Genomic DNA, 24255 nt, shown 5'->3' on the forward strand with positions numbered 1-24255 from the left:
CAGTGGTGTTCCACAGGGATCAGTGCTGGGACCTTTGCTGTTTGTAGTATATATAAATGATTTGGAGGAAAATGTAACTGGTCTGATTAGTAAGTTTGCAGACGACATAAAGGTTGGTGGAATTGCGGATAGCGATGAGGACTGTCGGAGGATACAGCAGGATTTTGATTGTTTGGAGATTTGGGTGGAGAGATGGCAGATGGAGTTTAATCCGGACAAATGTGAGTTAATGCATTTTGGAAGGTCTAATGCAGGTAGGGAATATACAGTGAATGGTAGAACCCTCAAGAGTATTGAAAGCCAAAGAGATCTAGGAGTACAGGTCCACAGGTCACTGAAAGGGGCAACATAGGTGGAGAAGGTAGTCAAGAAGGCATACGGCATGCTTGCCTTCATTGGCCGGGGCATTGAGTATAAGAATTGGCAAGTCATGTTGCAGCTGTATAGAACCTTAGTTAGGCCACACTTGGAGTATAGTGTTCAATTCTGGTCGCCACACTACCAGAAGGATGTGGAGGCTTTAGAGAGGGTGCAGAAGAGATTTACCAGAATGTTGCCTGGTATGGAGGGCATTAGCTATGAGGAGCGGTTGAATAAACTCGGTTTGTTCTCACTGGAACGAAGGAGGTTGAGGGGCGACCTGGTAGAGGTCTACAAAATTATGAGGGGCATAGACAGAGTGGATAGTCAGAGGCTTTTCCCCGGGGTAGAGGGGTCAATTACTAGGGGGCATAGGTTTAAGGTGAGAGGGGCAAGGTTTAGAGTCGATGTACGAGGCAAGTTTTTTACACAGAGGGTAGTGGGTGCCTGGAACTCGCTACCGGAGGAGGTGGTGGAAGCAGGGACGATAGTGACATTTAAGGGGCATCTTGACAAATACATGAATAGGATGGGAATAGAGGGATACGGACCCAGGAAGTGTAGAAGATTGTAGTTTAGTCGGGCAGCATGGTCGGCACGGGCTTGGAGGGCCGAAGGGCCTGTTCCTGTGCTGTACATTTCTTTGTTCTTTGTTCTTTGTATCTAACCCCATGCTGTATCTGTACTGGGAGTGTTTGATGGGGACAGTGTCGAGGGAGATTTACTCTGTATCTAACCCAGTGCTGTACCTGTCCCGGGAGTGTTTGATGGGAACAGTGTAGAGGGAGCTTTACTCTGTATATAACCCCGTGCTGTACCTGTCCTGGGAGCATTTGATGGTGATATTGTAGAGGGAGCGTTACTCTGTATCTAACCCCGTGCTATACCTGTCCTGGGAGTGTTTGATGGGGATAGTGTAGAGGGAGCTTTACTGTGTATCTAACCCCGTGATGTACCTGTCCTGGGGGTGTTTGATGGGGACAGTGTAGAGGGAGATTTACTCTGTATCTAACCCAGTGCTGTACCTGTCCCGGGAGTGTTTGATGGGGGCAGTGTAGAGGGAGCTTTACTCTGTCTCTAACCCCGTGCTGTACCTGTCCTGGGAGCATTTGATGGTGATATTGGAGAGGGAGCTTTACTCTGTATCTAACCGCGTGCTGTACCTGCCCTGGGAGTGTTTGATGGGGACAGTGTAGAGGGAGCTTTACTCTGTATCTAACTCTGTGCTGTACCTGTCCCGTGAGTGTTTGATGAGGACAGCGTAGAGGGAGATTTTCTCTGTACCTAACCCCATGCTGTATGCAGCGTGGGTAGCACAGTGGTTTGCACATTTGCTTCACAGCTACAGGGTCCCAAGTTCGATTCCCAGCTGGGTCACTGTCTGTGCAGAGTCTGCACGTCCTCCCCATGTGTGCGTGGGTTTCCTCCGGGTGCTCCGGTTTCCTCCCACAGTCCAAAGATGTGCAGGTTAGGTGGATTGGCCATGATAAATTGCCCTTGGTGTCCAAAAAAGGTTAATTGGAGTTACTGGGATAGGGTGGAGACGTGGGTTTAGGGAGGGTGCTCTTTCCAAGAGCTGGAGCAGACTCGATGGGCCGAATGGCCTCCTTCTGCACTGTAAATTCTGATTCTATGTACCTGTCCCGGGGCAATCATCTCTCCAGCGTTCCCACACTGATTCGATTGATTTAGTTCCATGTTTTGCGAGATGAATTCTGTCTGGATTATCTCACCTGTCTGTGCATTTAAAGTGGAATTATGACTGTTTTGTGGTGTTGAAGGTTGATGAATTAATTCATTGTGGTTAAGACAAGACCTCACCTTATTCTGACTGATAATAGGAGGGGAAGAAGGGAGTTGAGAAAAAATAATGTTTGTTTCAGGAAATCGCCTGCAATCCTCCCAGCAGACTGCTGAATCAGCCGCTTCCAATCGCTGATGTGCAGGACTGCATGGCTCTTGCCATCTCACGGTGCTTATCCCTCTCTCTCTTTCTGCCCCTCTCTCTGTCTTCCTTCATTTTTCTCTCTCTCTGTCACTGTTTTGTGCTCTTTGTCTCCCTCTCAATCTCTCGCTCCCTCACTGCCTCTCTCCCTTTCTCACTCTCTCGTGTTGTTTCTCTTATCTTCTCCCTCTTTGTCTCCTTGTTGCTTCGAGCCTCAAATCTCTGACAAGGTTGTTCAACTTGCCTGGCCAGAAATCTGAACCAAAAATGTTAACAACATCTTCAAGGTCAGTGAGGGTTGGAATGTAGGTGAGAAGAAATAATTTAATACTTCAGATGTAAAATCATACCCTGTTCCCCTAACCACTGGGATTAACCCTCTCACTACATCTCCCCATTTACACACACTGTGCAGTCTGTTCCCCTATCGGAGGGGGATTAACCCCCTCACCCACCTCTCCCCATGTACACACACTGGGCAGCCTGTTCCCCTATCGGAGGGGGATTAACCCCCTCACCCACCTCTCCCCATTTACACACACTGGGCAGCCTGTTCCCCTATCGGAGGGGGATTAACCCCCTCACCCACCTCTCCCCATTTACACACACTGGGCAGCCTGTTGCCCTATCGGAGGGGGATTACCCCCCTCACCCACCTCACCCCATTTACACACACTGGGCAGTCTGTTCCCCTGTCGGAGGGGGATTAACCCCCTCACCCACCTCACCCCATTTACACACACTGGGCAGCCTGTTCCCCTATCGGAGGGGGATTAACTCCCCCACCCACCTCTCCCCATTTACACACACTGGGCAGCCTGTTCCCCTATCGGAGGGGGATTAACCCCCTCTCCCACCCCTCCCCATTTACACACACTGGGCCGCCTGTTCCCCTATCGGAGGGGGATTAACCCCCTCACCCACCCCTCCCCATTTACACATACTGGGCAGCCTGTTCCCCTATCGGAAGGGGATTAACCCCCCCCACCCACCTATCCCCATTTACACACACTGGGCAGCCTGTGACCCTATCGGAGAGGGATTAACCCCCTCACCCAGCTCTCCCCATTTACACACACTGGGCAGCCTGTTCCCCTATCGGAGGGAGATTAACCCCCCCACCCACCTCTCCCCATTTACACACACTGGGCAGCCTGTTCCCCTATCGGAGGGGGATTAACCCTCTCACCCACCTCTCCCCATTTACACACACTGGGCAGCATGTTCCCCTATCGGAGGGGGATTAACCCCCTCCCCCACCTCTCCCCATTTACACACACTGGGCAGCCTGTTCCCCTATCGGAGGGGGATTAACCCCCTCACGCACCTCTCCCCATTTACACACACTGGGCAGCCTGTTCCCCTATCGGAGGGGGATTAACCCCCTCACCCACCTCTCCCCATTTACACACACTGGGCAGCCTGTTCCCCTATCGGAGGGGGATTAACCCCCTCAACCACATCCATAAGGGACAATTAAGATACAGATAGATACAGAACTGGTCAATAACCTGCAGATGGCTCGGTTCGAGAGAGACAAGCATATTGAAAGTTGGTGTGGGCCCTGGGTTTTGGTGAGGCCTGAAGAACAATGTCCAGTTTTTGTCTCCTTATCTAAAGATATACTTGCATCAGAGCGATGGACACAATGCTTCACTCAATTGGTTTCCCAAAAGAGCGATTGACTGATGAGGACTGTATATATATATATATATGTCCCCGGAATTGAGAAGAATTTTCCATGATTTCATTGAAACAGATAATAATCTTAAGCGATCCAGAGCGGGGGTTGGAGGGGAGGGAAAGAGAGGGAAAATAAAACAGAACGGAATAGCCCCATGAAGGGAAAGTTCCATGCATATGAATTAGGTGCAGGAGTAGGCCACTAGGCCCCTCGAGGCTGCTCCACCATTCAATTAATCATGTCTGATCTGACTGTAACCTCGACCCCACATTCCCGCTGACCCCCGATAACCTTTCACCCGCCCTTGTTAATTAAGAATCTATTGAGTTTGACTTCCGGTGGCGGCTATGAGGGAGTAGGTCGCACATTTGGTGGCTCCCGTTACGATCGGACTTTTGGACCTTTTCCCCCGACCTTTTTACGCTTTTGAGCGCGGAACTGGAGTTGTTCTGCTGACGGGGATGGGAACTGGGCATGGTAACAGTGAGGAGGCCCTGGGTGGAGCCGGCCAGGGAGCGGGCCGGAGGAAGCGCGGGGGGGTTGGGCCAAGGGCTGGGGGGGCTGGCCAAGGAAAGGGGATGGCTGATCGGCAAAGAGGGGGGGGGCGTAGTGCCCCCCAACCAGGCTGATCACCTGGAATGTTAGAGGGTTAAACGGGCCAGTGAAGAGGGCGCGTGTGTTTGCGCATCTGCGGGTTCTGAAGGCGGACGTAGCCATGCTGCAGGAGACGCACCTGAAAGTGGCAGACCAGGTTAGGTTAAGGAAGGGCTGGGTCAGTCAGGTCTTTCATTCGGGGCTGGATTCTAAGACGAGGGGGGTTGCGATCCTGATTAATAAAAGGGTACAATCTGAGGCGGAAGGCACAGTCGTGGATGGGGGTGGCAGGTTCGTTATGGTGCGGGGTAAGCTCGTAGTGGTGAGAGTAGTCCTGGGCAGTGTGTATGTCCCTAATTGGATTTTATTAGGAGGATGATGGGGAAGATCCCCGACTTGGACTCGCGTAAGCTGATCATGGGTGGGGACTTTAATACAGTCCTGGACCCGAGACTGGACCGGTCATGCTCAAGAACGGGCAGGTTGCCAGCAATGGTAAAGGAACTGAGAGGGTTCATGGAGCAAATGGGGGAGCAGATCCGTGGAGATTTAGCCGGCCGACGGCGAGGGAGTTCTCGTACTACTCCCACGTCCACAAGGTGTATTCCCGAATTGACTACTTTGTTGTAACCATCCTGCTGGCCGGGATGGTGAGGGCAGAATATTCGGCAATTGCCATATCGGACCATGCTCCACACTGGGTAGACCTGCAGTTTTGTAAGGACAGCTTTCAGCGCCCACCATGGAGGCTGGAAGTTGGACTACTCGCGGACAAGGCGGTGTGCGAGAGGCTGAGGAAGTCCCTGCAGAATTACCCGCAGGTGAACGATTCTGGAGAAGTCTCGGCGGCAGTGCTCTGGGAGGCAGTGGTGAGAGGGGAGCCGATTTCAATCCGGGCGTACAGGGGCAGGACAGATAGGGCAGAGATGGACCGACTGATTAAGGAAATTCTACGGACGGACAGGAGTTACGCAGAATCCCCGAGGCCAGAGTTACTCAGGAAACGACAGAGGCTGCAGGCCGAATTTAGGGTGCTAACTACAGGCAAGGTTGTAGAGCAGCTTAGAAAGGTAAAAGGCGCGATTTATGAGCATGGGGAGAAGGCCAGTAGAATGCCTGCGCAGCAACTAAGGAAGAGGGAAGCGGCTAGGGAAATAGGGAGGGTAGTGGATGGGGAGGGAAATCCAGTGGGTGATCCAGCAGGGCTGAACAAGGTCTTTAGGGACTTTTATAGGAAGCTGTACACTTTGGAACCACCCGAGCAACCGGGGGGGATGAGGGGATTCCTGGACGGACTGACCTTCACGAGAGTGGGGAGGGGGTTGGTGGACGGACTAGGGGCCCTGGTCAGGATCGAGGAGGCATTGGGGGGCCTGAAGGTCATGCAGTCGGGTAAAGCCCCGGGGCCGGATGGGTATCCGGTGGAGTTTTACAAAAGGTTTGCCGGGATAGTGGGGCCGGGCTCATCAGGGTCTTTAACGAGGCAAGAGACAGAGGGAGTTTACCCCCGGCGATGTCGCAGGCCACCATCTCGCTCATTCTGAAACGGGATAAGGACCCGGAGGCTTGTGGGTCATACAGGCCGATCTCTTTGATCAACGTAGACGGCAAGTTACTGGCCAAGACCTTGGCGACCAGAATTGAGGACTGTGTACCGGATGTAATTGGGGAGGACCAAACCGGGTTTGTAAAGGGGAGGCAGCTGGTGGCCAACCTAAGAAGGCTGCTCAACGTGATTATGATGCCCCCGGAGAGTAGGGAGGGAGAGATAGTCGTCGCCATGGATGCTGAAAAGGCTTTTGACCGGGTCGAGTGGGATTATCTGTGGGAGGTGCTAGTTCGGTTCGGGTTCGGGGGGGGGGGGTTCATCGACTGGGTTGGGCTATTGTATCAGGCCCCGGAGGCGAGTGTAAGGACGAACAGGACGACATCGGACTACTTTAGACTGCACCGTGGGACAAGACAGGGCTGCCCTCTCTCCCCGCTGCAGTTTGTGCTGGCCATAGAGCCGCTGGCAATTGCTCTGAGAGCTTCTTGGGGCTGGAAAGGGCTGGTCCGGGGGGGCGTGGAACATAGAGTCTCGTTATTCACGGACGATCTGCTGTTCTGTATATCGGACCCAATGGTGGGGATGGACGGTGTTATGGCAACCCTGAGGGAATTTGGCCGGTTCTCCGGATACAAACTGAACATGGCGAAGAGCGAGTTGTGTGTAATTCAGGCGAGGGGGCAGGAGAGTAGGCTGAAGGGGTTGCCGTTCAGGCGAGTGGGGGAGAGTTTCCGATATTTGGGAATTCAGGTGGCACGGGACTGGGGCAGGTTGCATAAGTTCAACCTGTCCCGACTGGTGGAACGAGTGAGGGAGGCGGTCCCGAGGTGGGATGCGCTCCCGCTGTCATTGGCGGGGAGGGTGCAGACTGTTAAGATGACGATTCTCCCGCGGTTCTTGTTTGTTTTTCAGTGTCTCCCCATCTTTATCCCGCGGTCCTTCTTTAAGAGGCTGAATAAAATTATTCTGGGATTTGTATGGGCTGGGAAGTCCCCGCGGGTGAAGAGGGTGATGCTTGAAAGGAACAGCGGAGAAGGGGGGCTTGCATTGCCGAACTTCAGCAACTATTACTGGGCGGCCAACATAGCGATGATAAGGAAATGGATGGTGGGTGAGGGGTCGGTTTGGGAGCGGATGGAGGCTGCTTCGTTCAGGGGCACTAGCTTAGCAGCCCTGGTCACGAGGCCTCTGCCGATTTCGCCGGCACGGTACTCCACCAGCCCGATAGTGGTGGCTGCTCTTCGGATCTGGGGCCGGTGGAGGAGGCATGTAGGAGAGGTAAGAGCATCGGTGTGGACCCCAATCTGCGGCAAACCACCGATTTGCCCCGGGGAACATGGGCGGGGAGTATCGACTGTGGAGGAGGGCGGGGATTGTGAGGATGGAGGATCTGTTCCTGGAAGGGAGCTTTCCGTGCATGAGGGCGCTGGAGGAAAAGTTTGGGATGGCGAGAGGGAACGACTTTAGATATTTGCAGGTGCGGGATTTTGTACGCAGACTGGTTTTGTCCTTCCCACGTATCCCGCCGAAGGGGAGGGTAGTTTCTAGGGGAGAGGTGGGAGAGGGTAGCGTTTCAGACGTCTACAAGGAACTAATGGGAGCTGAGGATACGCAGACTGAGGACCTGAAGCTTAAGTGGGAGGAGGAGCACCGGGGGGCGGGGGGGAGATGGAGGACGGTATCTGAGCGGAAGCCCTGAGCAGAGTAAACACGACCACAACATGCGCCAGGCTCAGCCTGATCCAGTTTAAGGTCGTGCACCGGGCCCACATGACGGTGGCCAGGATGAGCCGATTCTTCGGGCTGGAGGATAAATGTGCTCGATGCGCTGGAGGGCCGGCTAACCATGTACACATGTTCTGGTCGTGCCCTAAACTCAGGGGGAACTGGCAGGGATTCGCAGATGTCATGTCCCGGGTATTGAAAACTGGGGTGGTCATGAACCCGGAGGTGGCAATCTTTGGGGTTTCGGAGGACCCGGGAGTCCAGGAAGAGAGGGAGGCTGACGTTCTGGCCTTTGCTTCCCTGGTAGCCCGGCGACGAATACTGTTAGTATGGAGGGACCCAAAGCCCCCGAGGGCTGAGGTATGGCTATCGGACATGGCGAGCTTTCTGGGCCTCGAGAAAGTCAAGTTCACCTTGAGAGGTTCGCTACTAGGGTTCGCCCGAAGGTGGCAGCCATTTATTGACTTCTTCACAGAGGAGTAAGCGTCAGCAGGGGGTGGGGGCGAGGGAGGGGGGCTCGGGTAGAGTAGGAGATATTGAGGCAGGTCCGTGCGTGAGCAGAGCCGTGGTTTGCACGATGTTCAATTTGTGTCTTGACTTTTTTTTGTACTGTACAATGTCACTTTTTCTCTCTGCCTAAAATACCTCAATAAAATTGTTTGATAAAAAAAGAATCTATCCTCACAAATATTTGAGGATTCTGCCTCCACTGCCTTTTGAGGAAGAGAGTTCCGCAGACTCACGACCCTCGGAGAGAAAACAGCTGGGATCCTCCAGCTCCGTTTTCCGGCACCGGGATCCTGTGTTCCCATCACCGGCCATTGTGGCCACCTCCACGCCATCAGGAAACCCGTAGGCGTGGGGGCGCTGCCGGCAAAGCGGAGGATCCCATCTACGGAGAATCCCGCAGAACAGGCAGCACGGTAGCATTGTGGTTAGCACAGTTGTTTCACAGCTCCGGGGTCCCAGGTTAGATTCCCTGCTTGGGCCACTGTCTGTGCGGAGTCTGCACATCCTCCCCGTGTGTGCGTGGGTTTCCTCCGGGTGCTCCGGTTTCCTCCCACAGTCCAAAGATGGGCAGGTTGGGTGGATTGGCCGTGATAAATTGTCCTTAGTGTCCAAAATTGCCCTTAGTGTTGGGTGGGGTTACTGGGTTATGGGGATAGGGTGGAGGTGTGGGCTTGGGTGGGGTGCTCTTTCCAAGAGCCGGTGCAGACTCGATGGGCCGAATGGCCTCCTTCTGCACTGTAAATTCTATGATCTACGAACATTTTCCCCCATCTCGGTCTGAAATGGCGCACCCCTTATTTTTAAACAGTGACCCGCTCGTCCCAGATTCTCACGCAAGGGGAAACATCCTCTCCCCCTGTCAATACCCCCTCAGGATCTCGTGTTGCGATCAAGTCGCCTCGTACGCTTCGAAACTCCAGTGGATACAAACCTAACCTCTCCAACCTTTCGCCATAAGACAACCCACCCATTCCAGGTATTAGTCTTAGTGAACCTTCTGCAAACTGCTTCTGACACACTTGCATCTTTCCTTCATAGAATCATCGAACTGTATACCTTCGGTCCATCGTGTGTGCGGCGACCATCGAGCACCGATCTATTCTAATTCCATTTTGCAGCACGTGGTCCTCGGCCTTGTCTGCTGTTGCCCCTCGCCCGAGGTGTGGTGATCCTCAGGTAAAATCGCCACCAGTCAGCTCTCCCCCCACTCAAAGGGGAAAGCAGCCGATGGTCACCTGGGACGATGGCGACTTTGCCTTTATCTGTATGCTGTGGCACTTCATGTGGTCAGCAAAATGTTTCTTCAATGTTGTGAGGGTGAAAAAGCTTTTCCTCACCCCCCCCCCCCCCCCCCCCCCCGAATCTCCTGCCCCTTACCGTAAATCTATGCCCCCTGGTCATTGACCCTCTACTAAAGAGAAAGGTTCCTTCCTATCCACCCGATCGAGGTCTTTCAGAATTTTATACGCCTCAGTCAGGTCCTCCCTCAGCCTTTTCCGCCCTAAGGAAAACAACCCCAGCCTAACCAGTCTCTCTTCATAGGTGACATTCCCCAACCCGGCCAACATCCTGGTGAATCGCCTCTGCACCCTTTCTCGTGCAATCACTTCCTTCCTATAGTGTGGTGACCGCCACTGCGCAGAGTTCTCCAGCTGTGGATTTAACGAGCATTTTATGCAGCCCCATCATAACCTCCCTGCACTTCGATTCTATACCTTAGCTAATAAAGGCAAGTATTCTACACGCCTCCTTAATCATCACCTTATCTACCTGTCCTGCTGCCTTCAGGGATCTTCGGACAAGCATCCCAAGGCCCCGCTGGTTCTCCGTACTTCCCAGCATCCTACTGATCACTGTTGTGTTAGTCCTCCCAAAATACTGTGTCCAGTACTCCAGATGTGATCTCACCAATGCCCTGTACAGCTGAAGCATAACCTCCCTACTCATGTATCCAATTCCCCTCGCAATAAATATTGGAAGGGGGTGAACTTGCGTCACCTCCCCCACCCCACCCCCCCCCCCCACCCCATCACCAATTGGATGGGGGTGGGAGTGGGGGGGCAAAATGAAGGCAAGTACCAAATAACAAAGGGAGATGCGCTGATTTGATATTGAGATGTGTGCCCTGCCTCAGGCTCGAGACTGGTGAAGGGTAAAAACCGTGGGAACCGACACTCGGGTGTCTGACTGAACTCTTTAGCAGATCAAGAGCTTCACGGCTGCATCTCAGCTAAGCGCGCAAGTCAGAACTTGCCTCCCAGAATCGCACTTCTCAGTCAGTGACACCCTCCCTAAATCTTCTGAACTCATCTTGATCCGCCCATTGCCAAAGCCAGGAGGATCCGAGGCTTCCATTCCCTGTGCTTGGTGCTGAGTGAAGCACTCGGTGTGGCACGGAGACCCACACACGGAGAAGGAGAGGCCCTCGGGCTCCTATCCCCTGTGCCTGTGTTGAGTGAGTGCGTGCAGACTTGGCCTGCTTCGGTGAGGGAACTGGGTGAAAAAAATCAGCCCGGGGCCTTGTCGCTCAGGCTCGAACAATAGTTTCTGTGAGGCACAAGGTGTGGCATTCGCACCCTCCTCGTTTCTGGGCCTGCAAGCACTCCAGGTTACCGTGGCAACCGTGAGATATGGAAAATTACCTTGCGTGTGTAGAGTCGTCGGTTTGTTTTGGGTATGGTGTGCGGGTAGCAGCAAGCACTCTGACCTCTCACCTTTCATCCCTGGGAGCTGGCAGAGCTCAGAAACGGTCGGGTCTCCAGATTTCCCCTCTGAGCACGCCCTCACCTCCTTCGATTCTCTCCCCAAGTGTGCAACTCCTCACCTGCACCCTCCACTCCTAACACCTCCATGTTTTCGGTATCCTCACCACCGCCTTGCCCCCACAAACTGTGGGACTCCCCACCCTCAAACTGTGGGATGTGTCACTGCACACACTGCTGAAATTAAAAAAATAGGAAGGGATTAAGGGTTTGGAAGGGTTTGGGTCAGAAGGATTGAGGGACTGGGGAGAAGGTGGGTCGGTGGGATTGAGGGATTGGGGAGAAGGTGGGTCGGTGGGATTGAGGAGAAGGTGGGACAGTGGGATTGAGGGATTGGGGAGAAGGTGGTTCGGTGGGATTGAGGGATTGGGGAGAAGGTGGGTCGGTGGGATTGAGGAGAAGGTGGGACAGTGGGATTGAGGGATTGGGGAGAAGATGGGTCGGTGGGATTGAGGGATTGGGGAGAAGGTGGGTCAGTGGGATTGAGGGATTGGGGAGAAGGTGGGTCGGTGGGATTGAGGGATTGAGGAGAAGGTGGGACAGTGGGATTGAGGGATTGGGGAGAAGGTGGGTCAGTGGGATTGAGGGGTTGAGGAGAAGGTGGGACAGTGGGATTGAGGGATTGGGGAGAAGGTGGGTCGGTGGGATTGAGGGATTGGGGAGAAGGTGGGTCAGTGGGATTGAGGGATTGAGGAAAAGGTGGGACAGTGGGATTGAGGGATTGGGGAGAAGGTGGGTCGGTGGGATTGAGGAGAAGGTGGGACAGTGGGATTGAGGGATTGGGGAGAAGGTGGGTCAGTGGGATTGTGGAGAGGGTGGGTCAGAAGGATTGAGGGACTGGGGAGAAGGTGGGTCGGTGGGATTGAGGAGAAGGTGGGTCAGAAGGATTGAGGGACTGGGGAGAAGGTGGGTCGGTGGGATTGAGGAGAAGGTAGGACAGTGGGATTGAGGGATTGGGGAGAAGGTGGGTCAGTGGGATTGTGGAGAGGGTGGGTCAGTGGGATTGAGGGATTGGGGAGAAGGTGGGTCGGTGGGATTGAGGGATTGGGGAGAAGGTGGGTCAGTGGGATTGTGGAGAGGGTGGGTCAGTGGGATTGAGGGATTGGGGAGAAGGTGGGTCAGTGGGATTGAGGGATTGGGGAGAAGGTGGGTCAGTGGGATTGTGGGATTGGGGAGAAGGCAGGTCAGTGGGATTGAGGGATTGGGGAGAAGGTGGGTCAGTGGGATTGAAGAACTGGGGAGAAGGTGGGTAAGTGGGATTGAGGGATTGGGGAGAAGGTGGGTCAGTGGGATTGAGGGATTGGGGAGAAGGTGGGTCAGTGGGATTGTGGAGAGGGTGGCTCAGTGGGATTGAGGGATTGGGGAGAAGGTGGGTCGGTGGGATTGAGGGATTGGGGAGAAGGTGGGTCAGTGGGATTGGGGAGAAGGTGGGTCAGTGGGATTGAGGGATTGGGGAGAAGGTGGGCCAGTGGGATTGAGGGATTGGGGAGAAGGTGCGTCGGTGGGATTGAGGGATTGGGGAGAAGGTGGGTCAGTGGGATTCAGGGATTGGGGAGAAGGTGGGTCAGTGGGATTGAGGGATTGGGGAGAAGGTGGGTCAATGGGATTGTGGGATTGGGGAGAAGGCAGGTCAGTGGGATTGAGGGATTGGGGAGAAGGTGGGTCAGTGGGATTGAAGAACTGGGGAGAAGGTGGGTCAGTGGGATTGTGGAGAGGGTGGGTCAGTGGGATTGAGGGATTGGGGAGAAGGTGGGTCGGTGGGATTGAGGGATTGGGGAGAAGGTGGGTCAGTGGGATTGTGGAGAGGGTGGGTCAGTGGGATTGAGGGATTGGGGAGAAGGTGGGTCGGTGGGATTGAGGGATTGGGGAGAAGGTGGGTCAGTGGGATTGAGGGATTGGGGAGAAGGTGGGTCAGTGGGATTGTGGGATCGGGGAGAAGGTGGGTCAGTGGGATTGAGGGATTGGGGAGAAGGTGGGTCAGTGGGACTGGGGAATTGGGGAGAAGGTGGGTCAGTGGGATTGAGGGATTGGGGAGAAGGTGGGTCAGTGGGATTGAGGGATTGGGGAGAAGGTGGGTCGGTGGGATTGAGGGATTAGGGAGAAGGTGGGTCAGTGGGATTGAGGGATTGGGGAGAAGGTGGGTCAGTGGGTTGGAGGGATTGAGGAGAAGGTGGGACAGTGGGATTGAGGGATTGGGGAGAAGGTGGGTCGGTGGGACTGGGGAATTGGGGAGAAGGTGGGTCAGTGGGATTGAGGGATTGGGGAGAAGGTGGGTCAGTGGGATTGTGGGATTGGGGAGAACGTAGGTCAGTGGGATTGAGGGATTTGGGAGAAGGTGGGTCAGTGGGATTGAAGAACTGGGGAGAAGGTGGGTCAGTGGGATTGAGGGATTGGGGAGAAGGTGGGTCAGTGCGATTGTGGGATTGGGGAGAAGGTAGGTCAGTGGGATTGAGGGATTGGGGAGAAGGTGGGTCAGTGGGATTGAAGAACTGGGGAGAAGGTGGGTCGGTGGGATTGAGGAGAAGGTGGGTCAGAAGGATTGAGGGACTGGGGAGAAGGTGGGTCGGTGGGATTGAGGAGAAGGTGGGACAGTGGGATTGAGGGATTGGGGAGAAGGTGGGTCAGTGGGATTGTGGAGAGGGTGGCTCAGTGGGATTGAGGGATTGGGGAGAAGGTGGGTCGGTGGGATTGAGGGATTGGGGAGAAGGTGGGTCAGTGGGATTGAGGGATTGGGGAGAAGGTGGGTCAGTGGGATTGTGGGATTGGGGAGAAGGCAGGTCAGTGGGATTGAAGGATTGGGGAGAAGGTGGGTCAGTGGGATTGAAGAACTGGGGAGAAGGTGGGTCAGTGGGATTGAGGGATTGGGGAGAAGGTGGGTCAGTGGGATTGAGGGATTGGGGAGAAGGTGCGTCGGTGGGATTGAGGGATTGGGGAGAAGGTGGGTCAGTGGGATTGAAGAACTGGGGAGAAGGTGGGTCAGTGGGATTGAGGGATTGGGGAGAAGGTGGGTCAGTGGGATTAGGGAGAAGGTGTGTCAGTGGGATTGAGGGATTGGGGAGAAGGTGGGTCAGTGGGATTGAGGGATTGGGGAGACGGTGGGTAAATGGGATTGGGGAGAAGGTGGATTGATGGGATTGAGGGATTGGGGAGAAGGTGGGTCAGTGGGATTGAGGGATTGGGGAGAAGGTGGGTCAGTGGGATTGAAGAACTGGGGAGAAGGTGGGTCAGTGGGATGGAGGGATTGGGGAGAAGGTGGGTCAGTGGGATTGAGGGATTGGGGAGAAGGTGGGTCAGTGGGATTAGGGAGAAGGTGGGTCAGTGGGATTGAGGGATTGGGAGAAGATGGGTCAGTGGGATTGAGGGATTGGGGAGACGGTGCGTAAATGGGATTGGGGCGAAGGTGGGTTGATGGGATTGAGGGATTGGGGAGAAGGTGGGTCAGTGGGATTGGGGAGAAGGTAGGTCAGTGGGATTGAGGGATTGGGGAGAAGGGGAGATGGAGGGATTAGGGAGGAGGTGGGTCAGTGGGATTTAGCGATTGGGGAGAAGGTGGGTCAGTGGGATTGAGGGATTGGGGAGACGGTGGGTAAATGGGATTGTGGAGAAGGTGGATTGATGGGATTGAGGGATTGGGGAGGAGGTGGGACAGTGGGATTGAGGGATTGGGGAGAAAGTGGACAGTGGGATTGAGGGGATTGAGGAGAAGGTGGGTCAGTGGGATTGGGGAGAAGGTGGGTCAGTGGGATTGAGGGATTGTGGAGAAGGTGGGTCAGTGGGATTGAGGGATTGGGGAGAAGGTGGGTCAGTGGGATTGAGGGATTGGGGAGAAGGTGGACAGTGGGATTGAGGGGATTGAGGAGAAGGTGGGTCTGTGGGATTGGGGAGAAGGTAGGTCAGTGGGATTGAGGGATTGGGGAGAAGGGGAGATGGAGGGATTAGGGAGAAGGTGGGTCAGTGGGATTGAGCGATTGGGGAGATGGTGGGTCAGTGGGATTGAGGGATTGGGGAGACGGTGGGTAAATGGGATTGGGGAGAAGGTGGATTGATGGGATTGAGGGATTGGGGAGGATGTGGGACAGTGGGATTGAGGGATTGGGGAGAAAGTGGACAGTGGGATTGAGGGATTGGGGAGAAAGTGGACAGTGGGATTGAGGGGATTGAGGAGAAGGTGGGTCAGTGGGATTGGGGAGAAGGTGGGTCAGTGGGATTGAGGGATTGGGGAGAAGGTGGGTCAGTGGGATTGAGGGAATTGGGAGAAGGTGGACAGTGGGATTGAGGGGATTGAGGAGAAGGTGGGTCAGTGGGATTGGGGAGAAGGTAGGTCAGTGGGATTGAGGGATTGGGGAGAAGGGGAGATGGAGGGATTAGGGAGAAGGTGGGTCAGTGGGATTGAGCGATTGGGGAGATGGTGGGTCAGTGGGATTGAGGGATTGGGGAGACGGTGGGTAAATGGGATTGGGGAGAAGGTGGATTGATGGGATTGAGGGATTGGGGAGGATGTGGGACAGTGGGATTGAGGGATTGGGGAGAAAGTGGACAGTGGGATTGAGGGGATTGAGGAGAAGGTGGGTCAGTGGGATTGGGGAGAAGGTGGGTCAGTGGGATTGAGCGATTGGGGAGAAGGTGGGTCAGTGGGATTGAGGGATTGGGGAGAAGGTGGGTCAGTGGGATTGAGGGATTGGGGAGAAGGTGGACAGTGGGATTGAGGGGATTGAGGAGAAGGTGGGTCAGTGGGATTGGGGAGAAGGTGGGTCAGTGGGATTGGGGAGAAGGTGGGTCAGTGGGATTGGGGAGAAGGTGGGTCAGTGGGATTGAGGGATTGGGGAGAAGGTGGTCAGTGGGATTGGGGAGAAGGTGGGTCAGTGGGGTTGGGGAGAAGGTGGGTCACTGGGATTGAGGGATTGGGGAGAAGGTGGGTCAGTGGGATTGAGGGATTGGGGAGAAGGTGGACAGTGGGATTGAGGGGATTGAGGAGAAGGTGGGTCAGTGGGATTGAGGAGAAGGTGGGTCAGTGGGATTGGGGAGAAGGTGGGTCAGTGGGATTGGGGAGAAGGTGGGTCAGTGGGATTGGGGAGAAGGTGGGTCAGTGGGATTGAGGGATAGGGGAGAAGGTGGACAGTGGGATTGAGGGGATTGAGGAGAAGGTGGGTCAGTGGTATTGGGAGAAGGAGGGTCAGTGGGATTGGAGAGAAGGTGGGTCAGTGGGATTGGGGAGAAGGTGGATCAGTGGGATTGGGGAGAAGGTGGGTCAGTGGGATTCAGTGATTTTGGAGAAAGCAGGTTGGTGGGGTTGAAGGTTTAGAAAAAACAGATAGGGTGGGATTGAGGGATTGGGGACAAGGAGGAATAAGGGCCTTTGAGGGTATGTGGGGCTTGGTTGAAGGAACCTGGCCTATTCTCCCTCTTTACAATGTGTTGCCTGCTGTTCCTAAGGGACCCATATCATAAACTCATAATAAGGAGCTAATTATTGCCTGCTTTGAAACAAACATCCATTTCTATATACTGACAAAGAACGGCAAGAACAAAACAGGACAATAAAAACAGCAGAAAGATTAATGGCAGCTGAGAGAGGGTTCCACCCCTTAACAGTCATTAACAAAACAACATTGAGAACATTTGGTGAGGCTGTGAAAAGGGAGCATAATACTGTATCTAACCCCGTGCTGTACCTGTCCTGGGAGTGTTTGATGGGGACAGTGTAGAGGGAGCTTTACTCTGTATCTAACCCCGTGCTGTACCTGTCCTGGGAGTGTTTGATGGGGACAGTGCAGAGGGAGTTTTACTCTGTATCTAACTCCGTGCTGTACCTGTCCTGGGAGTGTTTGATGGGGACAGTGTAGCACATAAGAACATAAGAACTAGGAGTAGGAGTAGGCCATCTGGCCCCTCGAGCCTGCTCCACCATTTAATGAGATCATGGCTGATCTTTTGTGGACTCAGCTCCACTTTCCGGCCCGAACACCATAACCCTTAATCCCTTTATTCTTCAAAAAACTATCTATCTTTATCTTAAAAGCATTTAATAAAGGAGCCTCTACTGCTTCACTGGGCAAGGAATTCTATAGATTCACAACCCTTTGGGTGAAGAAGTTTCTCCTAAACTCAATCTTAAATCTACTTCCCCTTATTTTGAGGCTATGCCCCCTAGTTCTGCTTTCACCCACCAGTGGAAACAACCTGCCTGCATCTATCCTATCTATTCCCTTCATAATTTTATATGTTTCTATAAGATCCCCCCTCATCCTTCTAAATTCCAACGAGTACAGTCCCAGTCTACTCAACCTCTCCTCGTAATCCAACCCCTTCACCTCTGGGATTAACCGAGTGAATCTCCTCTGCACACCCTCCAGTGCCAGTACGTCCTTTCTCAAGTGAGGAGACCAAAACTGAACACAATACTCCAGGTGTGGCCTCACTAACACCTTATACAATTGCAGCATAACCGCCCTAGTCTTAAACTCCATCCCTCTAGCAATGAAGGACAAAATTCCATTTGCCTTCTTAATCACCTGTTGCACCTGTAAACCAACTTTTTGCGACTCATGCACTAGCACACCCAGGTCTCTCTGCACAGCAGCATGTTTTAATATTTTATCATTTAAATAATAATCCCTTTTGCTGTTATTCCTACCAAAATGGATAACCTCACATTTGTCAACATTGTATTCCATCTGCCAGACCCTAACCCATTCACTTAGCCTATCCAAATCCCTCTGCAGACTTCCAGTATCCTCTGCACTTTTTGCTTTACCACTTATCTTAGTGTCATCTGCAAACTTGGACACATTGCTCTTGGTCCCCAACTCCAAATCACCTATGTAAATTGTGAACAGTTGTGGGCCCAACACTGATTCCTGAGGGACACCACTAGCTACTGATTGCCAACCAGAGAAACACCCATTAATCCCCACTCTTTGCTTTCTATTAATTAACCACTCCTCTATCCATGCTACTACTTTCCCCTTAATGCCATGCATCTTTATCTTATGCAGCAACCTTTTGTGTGGCACCTTGTCAAAGGCTTTCTGGAAATCCAGATATACCACATCCATTGGCTCCCCGTTATCTACCGCACTGTTAATGGCCTCAGAAAATTCCACTAAATTAGTTAGGCATGACCTGCCCATTATGAACCCATGCTGCGTCTGCCCAATGGGACAATTTCCATCCAGATGCCTCGCTATTTCTTCCTTTATGATAGATTCCAGCATCTTCCCTACTACCGAAGTTAAGCTCACTGGCCTATAATTACCCGCTTTCTGTCTACCTCCTTTTTTAAACAGTGGTGTCACGTTTGCTCATTTCCAATCCGCCGGGACCACCCCAGAGTCTAGTGAATTTTGGTAAATTATCACTAGTGCATTTGCAATTTCCCTAGCCATCTCTTTTAGCACTCTGGGATGCATTCCATCAGGTCCAGGAGACTTGTCTACCTTTAGCCCCATTAGTTTGCCCATCACTACCTCCTTGGTGATAATAATCCTCTCAAGGTCCTCACCTGTCATAGCCTCATTTCCATCAGTCACTGGCATGTTATTTGTGTCTTCCACTGTGAAGACCGACCCAAAAAACCTGTTCAGTTCCTCAGCCATTTCCTCATCTCCCATTATTAAATCTCCCTTCTCATCCTCTAAAGGACCAATATTTACCTTAGCCACTCTTTTTTGTTTTATGTATTTGTAGAAACTTTTACTATCTGTTTTTATATTCTGAGCAAGTTTGCTCTCAGAATCTATCTTACTCTTCTTTATAGCTTTTTTAGAGCTTTCTGTTGCCCCCTAAAGATTTCCCAGTCCTCTAGTCTCCCACTGATCTTTGCTATTTTGTATGTTTTATCCTTCAATTTGATACTCTCCCTTATTTCCTTAGATATCCACGGTCGATTTTCCCTCTTTTTACCGTCCTTCCTTTTTGTTGGTAAAACCTTTGCTGAGCACCGTGAAAAATCACTTGGAAGGTTCTCCACTGTTCCTCAACTGTTTCACCATAAAGTCTTTGCTCCCAGTCTACCTTAGCTAGTTCTTCTCTCATCCCATTGTAATCTCCTTTGTTTAAGCACAAAACACTAGTGCTTGATTTTACCTTCTCACCCTCCATCTGTATTTTAAATTCCACCACATTGTGATCGCTCCTTCCGAGAGGATCCCTAACTATGAGATCCTGAATCAATCCTGTCTCATTACACAGGACCAGATCTAGGACCGCTTGTTCCCTTGTAGGTTCCATTACATACTGTTCTAGGAAACTATCGCGGATACATTCTATAAACTGCTCCTCAAGGCTGCCTTGACCGACCTGGTTAAACCAATCGACATGTAGATTAAAATCCCCCATGATAACTGCTGTACCATTTCTACATGCATCTGTTATTTCTTTGTTTATTGCCTGCCCCACCATAATGTTACTATTTGGTGGCCTATAGATTACTCCTATCAGTGACTTTTTCGCCTTACTATTCCTGATTTCCACCCAAATGGATTCAACCTTATCCTCCATAGCACCGATGTCATCCCTTACTGTTGCCCGGATGTCATCCTTAAATAACAGAGCTACACCACCTCCCTTACCATCCACTCTGTCCTTCCGAAAAGTTTGATACCCTCGGATATTTAACTCCCAGTCGTGACCATCCTTTAACCATGTTTCAGTAATGGCCACTAAATCATAGTCATTCACGATGATTTGCACCATCAACTCATTTACCTTATTCCGAATACTACGAGCATTCAGGTAAAGTACACTTAAGTTGGCTTTTTTTACCTCTGTTCTGAATCTTAACACCTCGAACAGTAACCTCTCCTAAGTTATATTTCCTCTTAACCATTCTCCTAATTTTCCTTGTCGTTGAACCCATATCTTCATGTAACAACTTGCCGCGTTGCTTACCATTAATGTTTTCACTTCCCGTTTTATTTCTTTTAGTATTCCTGGTCCTATTCACTGAGCTCCCCTCAGTCACTGTACCTTGTACTGTCGCCCGTTTTGATTTTTGACTATGGCTTCTCTGCCTTACACTTTCCCCCTTACTGCCTTTTATTTCTGTCCCTGTTTTGCTACCTTCCAACTTCCTGCATCGGTTCCCATCCCCCTGCCACATTAGTTTAAACTCTCCCCACCAGCTCTAGCAAAAAGCCCCCCTCGGACATCGGTTCCAGTCCTGCCCAGGTGCAGGCCGTCCGGTTTGTACTGGTCCCACCTCCCCCAGAACCGGTTCCAATGACCCGGTTTTACTCTGTATCTAACCCCGTACTGTACCTGTCCTGGAAGTGTTTGATGGGGACAGTGTAGAGGGAGCTTTACTCTGTATCTAACCCCGTGCTGTACCTGTCCTGAAAGTGTTTGATGGGGACAGTGTAGAGGGAGCTTTACTCTGTATCTAACCCCGTGCTGTACCTGTCCTGGGAGTGTTTGATGTGGACAGTGTAGAGGGAGCTTTACTCTGTATCTAACCCCGTTCTGTACCTGTCCTGGGAGTGTTTGATGGGGCAGTGTAGAGGGAGCTTTACTCTGTATCTAACCCCGTGCTGTACCTGTCCTAGGAGTGTTTGATGGGGACAGTGTAGAGGGAGTTTTACTCTGTATCTAACCCCGTGCTGTACCTGTCCTAGGAGTGTTTGATGGGGACAGTGTAGAAGGAGCTTTACTCTGTATCTAACCCCGTGCTGTACCTGTCGTAGGAGTGTTTGATGGGGACAGTGTAGAAGGAGCTTTACTCTGTATCTGTCCTAGGAATGTTTGATGGGGACAGTGTAGAGGGAGCTTTACTCTGTATTTAACCCCGTGCTATACCTGTCCTGGGAGTGTTTGATGGGGACAGTGTAGAGGGAGCTTTATTCTGTATCTAACCCCGTGTTGTTCCTGTCCTGGGAGTGTTTGATGTGGACAGTGTAGAGGGAGCTTTACTCTGTATCTAACCCCGTGCTGTACCTGTCCTGGGAGTGTTTGATGGGGACAGTGTAGAGGGAGCTTACTCTGTATCTAACCCCGTGCTGTACCTGTCCTGGGAGTGTTTGATGGGGACAGTGTGGAGGGAGCTTTACTCTGTATCTAACCCTGTGCTGTACCTGTCCTGGGAGTGTTTGATGGGGACAGTGTAGAGGGAGCTTTACTCTGTATCTAACCCTGTGCTGTACCTGTCCTGGGAGTGTTTGATGGGGACAGTGTAGAGGGAGCTTTACTCTGTATCTAACCCCGTGCTGTACCTGTCCTGGGAGTGTCTGATGGGGACAGTGTAGAAGGAGCTTTACTCTGTATCTAACCCCGTGCTGTACCTGTCCTAGGAGTGTTTGATGGGGACAGTGTAGAAGGAGCTTTACTCTGTATCTAGCCCCGTGCTATACCTGTCCTGGGAGTGTTTGATGGGGACAGTGTAGAGGGAGCTTCATTCTGTATCTAACCCCGTGTTGTTCCTGCCCTGGGAGTGTTTGATGTGGACAGTGTAGAGGGAGCTTTACTCTGTATCTAACCCCGTGCCTGTCCTGGGAGTGTTTGAAGGGGACAGTGTAGAGGGAGCTTACTCTGTATCTAACCCCGTGCTGTACCTGTCCTGGGAGTGTTTGATGGGGACAGTGTAGAGGGAGCTTACTCTGTATCTAACCCCGTGCTGTACCTGTCCTGGGAGTGTTTGATGGGGACAGTGTAGAAGGAGCTTTACTCTGTATCTAACCCTGTGCTGTACCTGTCCTGGGAGTGTTTGATGGGGACAGTGTAGAGGGAGCTTACTCTGTATCTAACCCCGTGCTGTACCTGTCCTGGGAGTGTTTGATGGGGACAGTGTAGAAGGAGCTTTACTCTGTATCTAACACCGTGCTGTACCTGTCCTGGGAGTGTTTGATGGGGACAGTGTAGAGGGAGTTTACTCTGTATCTAACCCCGTGCTGTTCCTGTCCTGGGAGTGTTTGATGGGGACAGTGTAGAGGGAGCTTACTCTGTATCTAACCCCGTGCTGTACCTGTCCTGGGAGTGTTTGATGGGGACAGTGTAGAAGGAGCTTTACTCTGTTTCTAAACCCGTGCTGTACCTGTCCTGGGAGTGTTTGATGGGGACAGTGAAGAGGGAGCTTTACTCTGTATCTAACCCCGTGCTGTACCTGTCCTGGGAGTGTTTGATGGGGACAGTGTGGAGGGAGATTACTCTGTCTATACATTTAGCTCGTGGTGCTGTCTGTATCCTCCTGACTACTGGGCACCTTCTTCTGTGGCTTTCTTTGGTTTCTTTTTCAGTTCCGCTCTGTTCAACCCAGTTTTTTTATTTCCCAATCCACAGGATGAAATTTGAATGCAGAGATTACAATTCACCATACAGTGCATTATTCAGCATTAGAATCATAGAATCCAGAGTGCAGAAGGAGGCCATTCGGCCCATCGGTGCTGCACCGACCCTCTCAAAGAGCACCCTACCTACGCCCACTCCCCACCCTATCCCCACCTAACCTTTGGACACTAAGGGCAATTTATCGCGGCCAATCCACCTAACCTGCACATCTTTGGACTGTGGGAGGAAACCGGAGCACCCGGAGGAAACCCACGCAGACACGGGGAGGATGTGCAGACTCCGCACAGACAGTGACCCAAGCCGGGATTCGAACCTGGGACCCTGGAGCTGTGAAGCAATTGTGCTATCCACTGTGACACCATGCCGCCTTCAGCACAGAGTGCGGAGATTATTCAGTTTTGATTTGTCTGTCTTTATCTATCCCTCCCTCTTTCATCATGTCTGTCTCTCCTTGTACATCGCTCCTTTCATCTCTTGCTCTCCCTATCTCGCCCTCCATCACTGTCTGTCTCTCCTTGTCTCTCTCGCATCCTCGTCATGTATCTCTCTGTCACTGTCTGTCTCTTTCACCCCATGGCTCTATGTCTCTCTCTCCCTGCCACTGTGTCTCACCCTCCTACCTCTCAATGTCTATCTCTGCCTCCGTCTCTCTCTCCCTGCCACTGTGTCTCACCCTCCTACCTCTCAATGTCTATCTCTGCCTCCGTCTCTCACTCCCTGCCACTGCCTCTCTCTTACGTCTATCCTTCATCCCATCTCCCCCTTTTTAATTCTGCCTCCCACTTTATTTCCCTGCCTGCCTCTTCCTCTGCTACTTCATTTTTCATTCCCACTCTTTCTCCATTTATTTCTCTGTCTCGCTCACCCTTTCCCCCCCGCTCACTTCCTACCCAGATACCAAGTTGAGCCAAATGGCAGAATCCCATCCTACCCCCACCCCCCACCCCCCTCCCCACCCACACAATACGCTCTTCCCTCAGCATCCTCATGGACCACCCCCACCCCTCTGAATACTTCCTCCTCGCCCCCACACCCACGCAAGCGGAGTGGCAGCGAAGTGTCAGTCTCCGACACTCCCAAGGGAACAGGTGCTTAAATCCCTGCCGACCCAAGCCTTACCTGATAGCAGGAGCAAGAGAATGAGGTGGTCAGCCGGCCTGGTATTCCCACAGTCCATCGCCACTGAGAGGGGGTGGGCGGGAGGGAGGGGGGAGAAAGATCAGGAGTACCCACAGGAGCAGGAATACCAAAGGCGGCAGTGCGAGTGAGGTTCCCGCAGTGCGTGACTACAAGCTTGTCAGTCCAGTTCGATACTGAGCTGTGTGTTGCCAGAGCAGGATACCCAACCTGTTACAGATTCGCTTGGTTTGCGGTTTTGCTCAAGGAACACACCTTGCTTTCTTGGCTGCCTCAACGTTTGAGTGAGTGTGTGTGTGTGTGTGTGTGTGTGTTCTGTTGCTCACCACCTAAGGTATTTCAGAAATACAACCTGTTTACCCTCTCAAGCCCCAGGGCGGAGCCTCGGAGAGGGATTAACAATTAAAACCTGCTTGGCAGCTAAAAGCAGGTGCTCTTTAACCCGTTGCGAGCCATTGAATACAGGAAAATGAGAAAGGCCTCGTCTCCAGACTCTCCCCTCGGTGAGAGACGGGACGGGGAGGCTCCTGTCTCCAGACTCTCCCCTCGGTGAGAGACGGGATTGAGAGGCTCCTGTCTCCAGACTCTCCCCTCGGTGAGAGACGGGACCCAGAGGCTCCTGTCTCCAGACTCTCCCCTCGGTGAGAGACGGGACTGAGAGACTCCTGTCCCCAGACTCTCCCCTCGGTGAGAGACGGGATTGAGAGGCTCC

At 52.4% G+C, this 24255-nt stretch overlaps 1 protein-coding gene across 1 annotated transcript in view; it reads right to left on the minus strand.

Annotated features, from left to right (window-relative positions):
- Positions 1 to 23805, minus strand: part of LOC140410305 (nectin-4-like) — a 149536-nt gene extending 125731 nt beyond the window's left edge. Inside the window, exon 1 of the mRNA XM_072498286.1 lies at positions 23526 to 23805. Within this exon, the coding sequence (XP_072354387.1) occupies positions 23526 to 23583 (58 nt within the window). The 5' untranslated portion in view covers positions 23584 to 23805. The remainder of the gene's footprint in view (positions 1 to 23525) is intronic.
- Between the last annotated feature and the right edge of the window lie 450 nt (positions 23806 to 24255).

The sequence above is a fragment of the Scyliorhinus torazame genome, chromosome 4, assembly GCF_047496885.1.
Source record: "Scyliorhinus torazame isolate Kashiwa2021f chromosome 4, sScyTor2.1, whole genome shotgun sequence".
Taxonomy (NCBI): Eukaryota; Metazoa; Chordata; class Chondrichthyes; order Carcharhiniformes; family Scyliorhinidae; genus Scyliorhinus; species Scyliorhinus torazame.